Below are 13,794 nucleotides of genomic sequence, written 5' to 3'. Positions count from 1 at the left end.
TGTCTCAAAAAAAAAAAAAAAAAAAAGAGAGAGAGAGACTGACCGGGCGCAGTGGCTCACGCCTGTAGTCCTAGCACTTTGGGAGGCCGAGGCAGGTGGATCACAAGGTCAGGAGATCGAGTCCATCCTGGCTAACATGGTGAAACCCAGTGTCTACTAAAAATACAAAAAATTAGCCGGGCGTGGTGGCGGGCACCTGTAATCCCAGCTACTCAGGAGGCTGAGGCAGGAGAATGGCGTGAACCCGGGAGGCGGAGCTTGCAGTGAGCCGAGATCCTGCCACTGCACTCCAGCCTGGACGACAAAAAAAAAAAAAAAAAAAAAAAGAGAGATATTAAGAGGTCTGGATTTGGAACCAAATATATTACCAATCAGGAGGAGTGGAACCAACAGGAAGCTTGGCGTTGTGGGGTTCAGAACCAGAGGAAATCACTGAATATGAGATCTGGAACCAGGGGGAGTTGGAGGGTGTGAGATCTAGAACAAGAGAGATTAATTTATAGGAAGAGGTCTAGAACCAGAGGAAGTTAGTGAATTCTAGAACCAAAAGAATCTGGGAGTCATAGACTGTAGAGCCAGAGGGAGTTAGAGGTTGCGAGGCCCAGAACCAGACAATTTTTGGGGACCGTGAGGTTTGAAAACAGGCAGAATGAGAGGTTGGTGAGGTCCAGAACTAGAAAGAGCTGAAGATGGTGAAATTTGAAGCAGAGGGATTTTAGAGAATGTGAGTCCTAGCTGGGCACAGTGGCTCACGCCTGTAATCCCAGCAATTTGGAAGGCTGAGGCAGGTGGAGCACTTGAGGTCAGGAATTCGAGACCAGCCTGGACAACGTGGTGAAACCCCGTCTCTACTAAGAATACAAAAATTAGCTGGGCATGGTGGCACATGCCTGTAGTCCCAGCTATTTGGGAAGCTGAGGCAGGGGAACCACTTGAACCCAGGACGTGGAGGCTGTAGTAAGCCGAAGTTGCACCACTGAACTCCAGCCTGGGTGACAGCAAAACTCTGTCTCAAAAAAAAAAAAAGAAAAAAGAAGAAGAAGAAGGAGAGGAAGAGGAAGAGACGAAGAGGAAGAGAGGAAGAGGAAGAAGAGGAAGAGAAAGAGGAAGGAGGAGGAAGAGGAGGAGGTCTAAAGCAGACCACATTGGAGGTTGTGTGGTCTAGAACCAGTGCAGGTCAGAGGTTATACAGTCTGGAACTGGAGCAGGTTGGAGGTTGCATAGTTTGGAAGCAGAGGAAGTGGAAGGCTGCTCCTGAAGTAGGAGGACCATGAATGAAGTCAGTGTCCAGGCAAAGCTGGGGGCAGCAGGAAGCCCAGAGTGGAAGGGGCAGGCAGGGCTGGCAGGCAGGGCTTGGGGGGCTTTGGCCTCAATTAGAAGTCGCTGGGAGTAACGTCTGGCCCAGGGCCTCCCCCGACTGACACCTGAGGAGGGGGGGAAGATCAGAGTCCCACATTCTTACAGACCCCAGGCAATTCATCATGATTAAAAACCGTATCACGAAATTGACAAAAATAAAAATAATAACATAAGGATAGAAGGAAACGTGATCACACTGACCTGTGGATCATTGTTCTCCCCAGAACCTGGAAACACAGATATGACCCCCCGCCAACCCTCCCCACCCCTAATTCCCCAAAATAAAGCCAAGAGAGGCAGAGAAAGGGATAATGAGGTAACCAAGTATTGAGAACCCCAAGAGAAATCCTGAGAGGAGGAGGAGGGAGCCAGGGACCCCCTCCCAGAGGTCACTGAGCTGAGACTACCCCAAAGAGCCCCCAGATTGGGAGCAGGCAGAGGGGTGAGGGCTGAGGTAGGCCCGAGGTGGGCAGGGGGCACATAGAGAGGAGAGGGGCCCCTCTCCTGGCATCCCCATCCTGTGCGTTGGCTGCCGGCTTGGAGTGTGGTTGAGGTCCTCTCTGGGGGAGGAGAAGACAGATGGGGAGAGGAGGCGGCTCAGTCGGCTTGGGCCGAGCCTGCCGTTGGCTGGAAGTGGTCCCTGGGCTGGGTAGTGTCCTCGTCTGAGTATGGAGAGAGCAGTGAGGGGCCCAGGCCTGCAAAGATGAAAGATAAATCAGAGGACAACCATAACCCCCATGTTTGAAATAATGTTTAAAATCTGAAGGAAATGGAACATTTGAACAAAGGATTTTTAGTAAAGTAATTTTACTTTTGCACAGAGGGGTGCCTCTTTGGCTAGTCACCAGGAGAGCACGCTTGAACAAAGGGGCACGAGAGCCTTTATTTTTGACGCAAGTCTTGCTTTTGTACTTTTTTTTTTTATTGGCTGGGGTCGGGTTATACAATTTAAACTAATTTCGGTTGGCTAAACATTTGATTTGTTTAGATAAGATGGGCACGTTAAAGAAAGCGGAGAGGAAAGGGGAAGCGGTGTCCGCAATGAGTTAGAAAGTTAGTCCTTTTTTTAAATAAGGAAAGGAACGTGAGCTGGTATTGATAACGCCTGGTATTGTGGCGTGTCTGGGCATTCAAAAAAGGCAAAAAGGAAAAAAGGAGAAAAAGGGAAAAAGGCAGTGGGGAGAGGTACTATGAATGAAAGAATAAAAGATTGGTTGGATTATTTGAAGAGAAACCTCATCAGATCCCACACCAACTCGTTTCCCCTTCCTGGGACTTAAAAGCCTGGGTGGTGAGGGAGGCATGCCTGGATTCAAACGGCAGTGACATCTTGGGCACGTTCCGCTCTTTGAACCTCTCTGGGGTGTTCAGGACTGCAGTGAAGAACCCGAGTCCAGAGCCAGATGCTGCCCTAGTTTGAATCCAGGCGTTGATATTTACTTGCTGTGTGACCTGGGGCAGGTGACTTCACCTCTCTGTGCCTCAGTTCCCTCATCTGTAAGATAGGCTAATAACAGCACCTCCCTCTTGGGCTGTTGTAAGGAATAAATGAGTAAATCTATGGAAGGTGCTTTGAACCATAACTAGTACTGGTGAAAAAGCAGTTAAGTCAGCTGTTGTTACTTGGGAAACCAGGATACTCACACGTACTTCATTTATGAGAGTTTATTCATTCAAAACATATTTACTGTCGGGTGCGGTGGTTCATGCCAATAATCCCAGCACTTTGGGAGGTCAAGGCAGGTGGATTACTTGAACTCAGGAGTTCAAGACCAGCTTGGGCAACATGGCGAAACCTCGTCTCTACAAAACATACAAACATCAGCCAGGCATGATGGCACATGGCTGTGGTCCCAGTTACTTGTGGGGGCTGAAGTAGGAGGATTGCTTAAGCCCAAGAGGTCGAGACTGCAATGAGCCATGTTTGTGCTACTGCACTCTAGCCTGGGTGACACAGTGAGAACCTGTCTTAAAAACAACAACAACAAAAAACCCCGACACATTTACTGAGCACCTACTTTGTGTCAGGTACTGTGCCAGGTGCTAGAGAGACAGCAGTGACCAGGATGGATGAATCTCCCTGCTCTTGTAGGACCGACATTCCAGTGAGAAGCACCAATTGGATCAGGTACATACAAGATTTAGCACAAACCTAGACACAGCGCGAGTGCGTGAATCTTAGCTCCTCATTCACAAATATGTGCTGTGAACTTCCTCTGTGCTCAACCACCGCCCACCCATGTGCACAAAGAAGAGTACAGCAGGGACCCAGACACCCCTGGCCCCCGCCCTTGAAGGCCTCATACCCAAAGAAGATGACAGACAGTCATCAAATGATGACCCAAAGGCCTGTGTAATTATGGACTGTTATAAACCATTAGCATATGAAGTCAGGGAGGGCTTTGTGTAAGGAGTAATATTTGATTTGAGATCTAAAGGATGTGGTAACATGGCAAAGAACAGAGGGAAAAGTATTCCAGGCAGAAGGATCAGGATATGCAAAGGCCCTGAGGCAGCCTCCTTGAGCAAGGTGACTTTAAAGCCATCACAATGCCCCACAGAGTCTCCATGCAGTCAGCCTTCACCTTTCTCTCCTCTCTGCTTCAGCTACAATGGCCTTGCTTTTCTCCAAATAAGACAGAGACAGCCAGGCACAATCTCAGCACTCTGGGAGGCTGAGGCAGGAGGATCACTTGAACCCAGGAGTTTGAGACCAGCCTGAACAACACAGCAAGACCTCTTTCTCTACAAACATTTAAAAATTAGCTAGACATGATGAAGTGTACTTGTAGTCCCAGCTACTCGGGAGACTGAGATGGGAGGATCGCTGGAGCCCAGGAGTTCAAGGCTGCAGTGAGCTGTGATTGCACTACTGTGTTCCAGCCTGGGCAACAGAGCAAGACCCACCCTGTCCCTCCACCCCCAAAAAAAGACAGATACAGTCTCCACCTGAGGCCTCTGCACTTGCTGTTCTCTCTGCCTGGGACACTCTTCCCCCCTGATGTTGTCAGGACTCACCCCAGGTCTTTGCTCAACTATCACCTTCTCAATGAAACCACCCTGATCATACTGTTTAAAACTGAAACCCCCTACTCCAAACTTTTTCCTTGCATGCATCATTTCCCCTGTTACGCTTATTTTTATCTCCCACTCTTTTTTTTGTTCATTTGTTTGTATTTTTATTTTTTGAGACAGAGTCTTTCTGTATTGCCCAGGCTGGAGTGCAGTGGTGTGATCTTGGCTCACTGCAACCTCCACCTCCTGGGCTCAAGTGATTCTCCTGTCTCAGCCTCTCGAGTAGCTGGGATTATAGGCACCCGCCACCGCGCCTGGTTGATTTTTGTATTTTTAGTAGAGACAGGGTTTCACCATGTTGGCCAGGCTGGTCTTGAACTCCTCACCTCAGGTGATCCGTCTGCTTCAGCCTCCCAAAGAGCTAGGATTACAGGCATGAGCCACCGCACCTGGCCTGTTTGTTTAAATAGAGACAGGAGCCTGGTGCGGTGGCTCACGCCTGTAATCCCAGCACTTTGGGAAACTGAGATGAGCGGATCACTTGAGCTCAGGAGTTCAAGACCAGCCTGGGCAACGTGGTGAAACTCTGTCTCTACTAAAAATACAAAAAAAAAAAAAGCCAAGTGTGCTGGTGCCCACCTGTAGTCCCAGCTACTCGGGAGGCTGAGGTGGGAGAATTGCTTGAGCCCGAGGGCACGCAGGCCGCAGTGAGCAGACAGTGCGCCACTGCACTCCAGCCTGGGTGACAGAGTGAGACCCTTCTAAAAAAAAAAAAAAAAAAGAGAAAGCCTGTAATCCCAGCACATTGGGAGGCTGAGGCAGGCGGATCACGAGGTCAGGAGATCAAGACCATCCTGGCTAATGTGGTGAAACCCCATCTCTACTAAAAATACAAAAAATTAGCTGGGCAAGGTGGTGGGCGCCTATAGTCCCAGCTACTCGGGGGGCTGAGGCAGAAGAATGGTGTGAACCCGGGAGGCAGAGCCTGCAGCAAGCCGAGATCGTGCTGCTGCACTCCAGCTTGGGTGACAGAGCGAGACTCCATGTCAAAAAAAAAAAAAAGAGAGAGAGAGAAAGAAAATAAAAATGTGAAAAGAAATAAATGGAGACAAGATCTCGCCCTGTCACCCAGGTTGGAGTCACTGGGTGACTGGTGCAGTCACAGCTCACTGCAGCCTCGAACTCCTGGGCTTAAGCAATCCTCCCATTTTAGCCTCCCATAACTAGGACAACAGGTGCGTGCCACCACACCCACCTGGTTTTTAAAAATTTTTTGCAGAGACAGGGTCTTACCATGTTTCCCAGGCCGGTCTTGAACTCCTGGTCTCAAGTAATCCTCCCCTCCATAGCCTCCCAAAACACTGTGATTACAGGCATAAAACACTCACCCAGCCCTCTTGCACTTTTTTATTTGAGACAGGGTCTCGCCGTGTTGCCCAGGCTGGAGTACAGTGGCACCATCATAGCTCACTGCAGCCTTGAACTCCCAGGCTCAAGTGATCCTCCCATCTCAGCCCCCAGAGTAGCGGGAACTACAGGCATGCACCACTATGCCCGGCCAATTAAAAAAATTTTTTTAGGCCAGGTGCGGTAGCTCACACCTGTAATTTCAGCACATTGGTAGGTCAAGGCAGGCAGATCACCTGAGGTCAGGAGTTCAAGACCAGCCTGGCCAACATGGTGAAATCCCATCTCTCCTAAAAATACAAAAATTAGCTGGACACGGTGGCACGTACTAGCTACTTGGGAGGCTGAGGCAGGAGAATCGCTTGAACCCAGGAGACAGAGGCTGCAGTGAGCCAAGATTTCACCACTGCACTCCAGCTTGGGTGAAAGGGCAGTGTAGAGACAAGGTCTCGCTATACTCTCCAGGCTGATCTCAAACTCCTAGCCTCAAGTGATCCTCCCACTTTGGCCTCCCCAAGCTTTGGGATTACAGAGCCACCGTGCCCAGCCTCCCTCTTGCACAGTTTCTCACACTCGTTTCTTTGTTACAGTCTGTCTCCTGCACTAGAATGTCAGCTCCGCGAGGGTAGAGATTTCTGTGTAATTTGTTCACAGTGAGTCCGCAGCCCCCGAAACCATGCCTGGTGCTTACGGCGTGCTCCATAAATATTTGTTACTTGCATGAAGGAAAGAATAAACCCAACGACAGTGACTGTGGCTGAAACAGAGGGTGTGAAGCACAGCATGGTCTGAGATGTGGCAGAGACTGGACCCTACAGGGATCTGAATCCAAATGAGGAGCTTGATCTTTCTTTGACGGGCACTAGGGAGCCATAGAAGGGTTTTGAGCAGAGGAGGGCCAGGGTCCAATTCAGGCTCTGAAAAGATCCCTCTGGCTGATACCTGGAGGTTTCAAGTGAAGCTATGCACTAGGAAATGACAGCTTGTCTCATGCTCTGTGGAGGGGCTGTGGGAAGCAGCATCACCACCATAGCCACATGGGAAGACATTTCCTTTAATTTGTTGTTGTTGTTGTTGTTCATCTTAAAACATTTTTAGGCTGGGTGCAGTGGCTCATGCCTGCAATCCCAGCACTTTGGGAGGCCAAGGCAGGTGGGTCACCTGAGGTCAGGAGTTCGAGACCAGCCTGGCCAACATGGTGAAACCCTGTCTCTACTAAAAATACAAAAAATTAGCCAGGTGTGGTGGCGTGTGCCTGTAATCCCAGCTACTCAGGTGGCTGAAGCAGGAGAATTGTTTGAACCTGGGAGGCAGAGGTTGCAGTGAGCCAAGGTTGCACCACTGCACTCCAGCCTGGACAACAGTGTGAGACTCCGTCTCAATAAATAAATAAATAAAATTAGAAATACAAAAAATAGGCCGGGCGCGGTGGCTCAAGCCTGTAATTCCAGCACTTTGGGAGGCCGAGATGGGCGGATCATGAGGTCAGGAGATCGAGACCATCCTGGCTAACATGGTGAAACCCTGTCTCTACTAAAAATACAAAAAACTAGCCAGGCATGGTGGCGCACGCCTGTAATCCCAGCTACTTGGGAGGCTGAGGCAGGAGAATAGCTTGAACTCGGGAGTCAGAGCTTGCAGTGAGCCGAGATCGTGCCACTGCACTCCAGCCTGGGCGACAGAGTGAGACTTCATCTCAAAAATAAATAAATAAATAAATAAATAAATAAATAAAGTGTGATCATAGGCATGCAGGCTCCAGAGACCTAGGCTCGGGCTTCCACCCCAAAGGGCAGTTTTGGAGAGCCCCTGCCTCCCTTAGGGTCTCTCTTCCTCTCTCTTCCGCAGTGCCCATGAGAAGACAGAAGAGACAGGAGCTGCCATTTCCATCAAGGTCATCTCCAAGCACTGACAGTCCCCCAGCACCTTTGGAATGGCTCCATCCCTCTCACACCTCCCAAGGGAGAGGGTGCCCTGGGACTCTGGATACCCCAGGTTGCTACTCACCCAGGGGCTCATTCAGGTCCAGGAGGTGGGTGCTGGGGTCCTGCAGCCTCCCTGGGGCTGGTCCTCCTGTCAGAAGGAAACTCTGTGGGAGACAGAGACAAAGCCACCACCATTATCATCATCATCGTTAGTATCCCAGGAACGGCCGGGCTCGGTGGCTGTAATCATAGCACTTTGGGAGGCTGAGGCGGGAGGATTGGGAGGATCACTTAAGTCTGAAAGTTTGAGACCAGCCTGGGCAAGATAGTGAGATATCATCTCTACAAAAATTTAAAAATTAGCTGGGTGTGGTGGCAAGTGCCTGTAGCCCTAGTTACTTAGGAGGCTGAAGTGAGAGGATCCCTTGAGACCAGGAGTTTGAGGTTGCAGTGAGCTATGATCGTGTCACTGCATTCCAGTATGGGCGACAGAGACCCTATCTCTAAAAAAATAATAAAAATAAAATAAAATAAAAATAAGGCCAAGCACAGGGGCTCATGCCTGTAACTCTAGTGCTTTGGGAGGCCAAGGTAGGAGGACCACTTGAGGTCAGGAGTTTGAGATCAGCCTGGGCAACATAACGAGACCCTAGCTCTACAAAAAAGTTAAAAAAATGAAAGAAGCTGAGCACGGTGGCTCATGCTTGTAATCCCAGCACTTTGGGAGGCTGAGATGGGCGGATCATTCGAGGTCAGGAGTTTGAGACCAGAATGATGAAACCCCATCTCTACTAAAAATACAAAAATTAGCAGCGTGTGGTGGCGCGTGTCTGTAATCCCAGCTACTTGGGAGGCAGAGGTAGGAGAATTGCTTCAACCTGGGAGGAGGAGGTTGCAGTGAGCCAAGATCGTGCCACTGCACTCCAGCCTGGGTGACAGAGTGGACTCCATCTCAAAAAAGAAAGAAAAGAAAGGAAAGAAAGGAAAGGAAAGGAAAGGAAAAAGAGAAAGGAAGGAAGGAAAAAAAATATATATCCAAAGACAAGATGGCGCAGTGATTAAGGGCTACTGGGGTCCAGTGGCCACCCATCCGTGGTGTGACTTTGAGTCAGTTCCTGTTCAGTCATCCTACTTGTGTTCCTCCAGAGCCTCATTCCCCCTTCTCCTTCTTCCTTCTCCCGAGGACCTGTGCACAGGGACCGTAACAGCGTGCAACTTTGCTCTGTGTGATCCTGTTGGTTAGCTCACGGGAGACACCAGCAGGTGGGGTATTCATTCTTCCCTGTGAGTTGGCGGTGTCCCTCCCTGGAAGGTTTCAGCCCTCATTAGCTGGACTCCACTCGCTGCAGGATCTGGTGACCACCCCACCCTGCACCTTTAGGCCAGGGCTGGTGCCCACTTCCCACGCTGTGCCCCAGGGTGCTGCACCAGCCTTGCTGATTTCCCTACGCTATGTTAACACCTTTTTCAACAGTCCTGTTATTAAATTCTCCTCAACACTCCACCTGAGTGTGCTAACTTTCCTGTGCAGACTCTGATACAGTTGTTTAACCTCTTCTGTGTGTGTATAACAGTAACAAGAATATTTCAATAGTAGTTGTGGGGATTAAATAAGTTAATCATACAAGGAATTTAGAGCAGTCAGTGTCTGGCACATGGTAGGCACTTAATAAGTGTAAGCTGTTATACATAGAGAGGGACTTTTTTTTTTTTTTTTTCCTGAGACAGAGTTTCACCCTGTCCTCTAGGCAGGAGTGCAATGGCGCGATCTCGGCTCACCTCCCGGGTGAGCAATTATTGTGCCTTAGCCTCCCCAGTAGCTGGGCCTACAGGTGTGCACCACCACATCCGGCTAATGTTTGTATTTTTAATAGAGACAGGGTTTCACCATGTTGGCCAGGCTGGTCTTGAACTCCAGACCTCAAGTGATTCTCCTGCCGCATCCTCCCAAAGTGCTGGAATTACAGGCGTGAGGCATTGCGTCTGGCCTGTAAACTGTTATATTATCAACCACATCTCATATTCAAACAACCCTTTGCAGAGTGAAGAACCAACGCACTGCTGGAAGCACTAGGGAGCCATGAAAGTTCCTAGAGGGAGGCCTTGCAGAAGTGACATAGTCCAGGCTGGCTTTTTTATTTTTATTTTTTTGAGACAGGGTCTTGTGCTGTCATCCAGGCTGGAGTGCAGTGGCACAATCATGGCTCACTACAGCCTTGACCTCCCAGGCTCAGGTGATCCTTTCACCGCAGCCTCCTAAGTAGTGGGGACTACAGGCACATGCCACCACACCCGGTTAACTTTTTAAATTTTTTTTTTTTTGTAGAGATGGCATCTCACTATGTTGCCCAGGCTGGTCTCGAACTCCTGGGCTCAAGTGATCCTCCTGCCTTGGCTTCCCAAAGTGCTGGGATTACAGGCAGGAACCACTGTACCTGGTCCCGGCTTTTAAAAAGGGTATTGTGGTTGCCATTGTGCAGAATGAATAGTTGAGGAGAGACTGGAGGAGGGACACTGTGGGAGGCTGCTTTTGTTTGTTTGTTTAAATGGAGTTTTGCTCTTTGTTGCCCAGGCTCGAGTGCAGCAGCAGGCTCACGCCGCCTCCTGGGTTCAAGTGATTCTCCTGTCTCAGCCTCCAGAGTAGCTGGGATTACAGGCATGTGCCACCACGCCTGGCTAATTTTTGCATTTTTAGTAGAGATGGGGTTTCACCATGTTAGCCAGGCTGGTCTCAAACTCCTGACCTCAGGTGATCCGCCCACCTTGGCCTCCCAAAGTGCTGGGATCACAGGCATGAGCCACCGGGCCTGGCCGTTTGGTTTGTTTTTGTACACCATTTATGGTCAGCCCACTGAGTGTCAGCTAAGGGCCTAATTTCCTTTAATCCTCATGGCAGTCCTGTGAGATGTAACTATTCCCACTTTCTGGATGAGGAAACTGAGGCTCCACGTGGTGATGTCACCTGCCCAAGGTCTCACAGTTACTGGGTGGCAGACCTGGGACTTGAACCCAGGTCAGTCTGATTCTAGTGTCTGCATTTTGAATTCTGCACTAGTAATCCAAGGCCAAGACCTGTTCTAGTTTGGGGAGGGGGTCCCATGGGAGCAGAGAAGCTTCCTGCATATACCAGCCACATGCCATTTCTCCCCTTACCCTGCTCAGTTTTCCTTCTTTGCACTTACTGCTTTTTTTTTTTTTTTTTTTTGAGGGAGTTTCGCTCTTGTTGCCTAGGCTGGGGTGCAGTGGCACGATCTCAGCTCACCGCAATCTTCTCCTCCCGGGTTCAAATGATTCTCCTGCCTCAGCCTCCTGAGTAGCTGGGATTACAGGCATGTGCCACCATGCCCAGCTAATTTTGTATTTTTAGTAGAGATGGGGTATCTCCATGTTGGTCAGGCTGGTCTCAAACTCCCGACCTCAGGTGATTGACCTGCCTCGGCCTCCCAAAGTGCTGGGATTACAGGCATGAGCAACCACGCCCAGCTGATTTACTGCCATCTTACATATACTGGCAGAGGTTTTTTTTTTTTTTTTTTTTTTTTGACAAGGTCTCACTCTGTAGCTCAGGCTGGAGTGCAGTGGCGCGATCTCGGTTCACTGCAGAGGTTTTTAATACCCATTAGTGAAACTAGAAGATTAGGCTTCAGTCTCAGCTGGCCCACTGACTTTTTGTACGACCCTCAACCAGCCCCTGCCCCTGTCTGGTTTCCTATCTATAAAACAGGAGGTTTAAGCAGGCTAGATAATGAAGGCCAGAGAATCCCATTAATCCCCCAACATACCAGGCTGAGGGGAAACAGCAGAAAGTTTTCGGGTTCTGGGCTGGGGGACCTTTTGGGAGGTCTCACTCCCAGCAGCTCCACTCCCTCGTCCTCGTCCTCTGAGCTCTGGGCCAGGGTCCTGGAGGAAAACAGGCAAGAATCTCAGGACACAGCAAACCTGGGCAAGTGTGGGTAACAGTGTAAGCAGGTGATGAGCATTCGTTCACTCCTCTGAGTACCTATTTATTCCTTTACTCACACACCCACCAGTCCATCCATCCATTCATCCACCAATCCACCTTCTCATTTATCCAGTGATCCATCACCCACCCACTCACCCAAACAACCTCTATCCATTTATCCTTCCATTCATCCACCTATTTATCCACCTAGTTGTCCTCCATCTATCTATCCATCCTTCCACCCAGCCATCTACCATCCACCCATCCATCCATCCATCCATCCATCCATCCATCCATCCATCTGCCATCCATCTACCATCTGTCTGCCAGCCATCCACTATCCATCCATCCATCCATTGATCCATCCATCCATCCCTCCATCTATCCATCCATCCATTGATCCATCCATCCATCCATTAATCCATTGGTTCATCCATCCATCCATCCGCCATCCATCTGCCATCATCCATCCATCCATCCACCATCCATCCATCCATTCATCCATCCATCCACCCATCCATCCATCCGCCATCCATTCACCATCCATTAATTCATTGATTAATCCATCCATCCATCCCCCATCCATCCATCCATCCGCCGTCCATCCACCATCTGTCTGCTAGCCATCCACCATCCATCCATCCATCCACCCAACCACCCATCCATCCATCCATTGATCCATCCATCCATCCATCCATCCATCCTCCATCCATCTGCCTTCCAACATCCATCCATCCATCCATCCGTCCATCCATCCATCCTCCATCCATTGATCCATCCATCCATCCATCCATCCATCCATCCATCCATCCATCCATCCATCCTCCATCCATCTGCCATCCACCCATCCATCCATCCATTAATCCATTGATTCATCCATCCATCCATCCACCATCCATCTGCCATCATCCATCCATCCATCCATCCATCCATCCATCCATCCATCCATCTGCAGTCCATCCACCATCTGTCTGCCCACCATCCACCATCTATCCATCCATCCATCCATCCATCCATCCATCCATCCATCCGATTCATCCATCCATCCATCCACCATCCATCCACCATCCATCTGCCATCCATCTACCATCCATGCATCCATCCATCCAGCCATCCATTAATCCATTGATTAATCCATCCATCTGCCATCCATCTGCCATCCATCCACCATCCATTAACCCATTGATTAGTCCATCCATCCATCCATCCACCATCCATCCACCATCCATCTGCCATCTGTCTACCATCCATGCATCCATCCATCTGTCCGCCATCCATCCACCACCCATCTGCCATCCATCCATCCACCATCCATCCATCCATCCATCCACCCACCCATCCATCTGCCATCCATCCACCATCCATAATCCATTGATTAATCCATCCATCCATCCGCCATCCATCCACCATCCATCTGCCATCCATCCATCCACCATCCATCTGCCATCCATCCATCCGCCATCCATCTGCCATCCATCTACCATCCATGCATCCATCCATCCATCCATTAATCCACTGACTCATCTATCCATCTGCCATCCATCCACCATCCATCTGCCATCCATCCACAATCTATCCATCCATCTGCCATCCATCTATCCATCCGCCATCCATCCATCCATCCATCCATCCGCCATCCATCCGCCATCCATCCACCATCCATGCATCCATCCATTAATCCATTCATTAATCCATCCATCCATCCGCCGTCCATCCACCATCCATCTGCCATCCATCCACCATCCATCCATCCATCCATCCATCCATCCATCCATCCATCCTTCCAGCCACCCATCAATCCATTGACCCATCCATCCATCCTTCTGTCTACCCAGACATCTATCCATCATCCATCCATCCATCCATCCACACTTACACACATACATACATACACCCTTTCACCTACACATCCATCCATCTGTCCTTCCATCGACCCATCCATCCATCCATCCACCTGTCCACCCATGAAGTGCCAACTATATTCATTAATAATTCCCTCCCTCCCTCATTTAATAAGTCTTTATCAGGCACCCACTTTATAGCCAGTACCAAGCTGGGAGCCTTGGAAGATACCAAGACGTATCCATAAGGATAAGACCACTCTGGATTCAAAATGAGCACATGCTTGCAATTTAGTTCTAGACA

General features: G+C 49.6%; 1 protein-coding gene across 5 annotated transcripts in view; it reads right to left on the bottom strand.

Moving 5' to 3' along the window:
• Positions 1-1,535: 1,535 nt before the first annotated feature.
• HIF3A (hypoxia inducible factor 3 subunit alpha) overlaps positions 1,536-13,794 on the bottom strand; it is a 47,845-nt gene continuing 35,586 nt past the window's right edge. For 4 of the 5 annotated variants that reach the window (XM_025366881.1, XM_025366884.1, XM_025366882.1 and 1 more), the window contains 3 exons: positions 11,489-11,606; positions 7,789-7,870; positions 1,536-2,054 (listed from right to left, as the gene is read on the bottom strand). In XM_025366881.1, coding sequence (XP_025222666.1) covers positions 1,957-2,054; positions 7,789-7,870; positions 11,489-11,606 — 298 coding nt within the window. In that variant the 3' untranslated portion in view covers positions 1,536-1,956. Of the gene's footprint in view, positions 2,055-3,009; positions 3,324-7,788; positions 7,871-11,488; positions 11,607-13,794 lie in introns of those variants that run through there. The other variant, XM_025366885.1, reaches the window with a different exon arrangement.

The sequence above is a fragment of the Theropithecus gelada genome, chromosome 19 (assembly GCF_003255815.1).
Source record: "Theropithecus gelada isolate Dixy chromosome 19, Tgel_1.0, whole genome shotgun sequence".
Lineage (NCBI taxonomy): Eukaryota > Metazoa > Chordata > Mammalia > Primates > Cercopithecidae > Theropithecus > Theropithecus gelada.
Note: the sequence above shows the minus strand (reverse complement) of the source record. Positions and strands in the feature narration are given on the sequence as shown.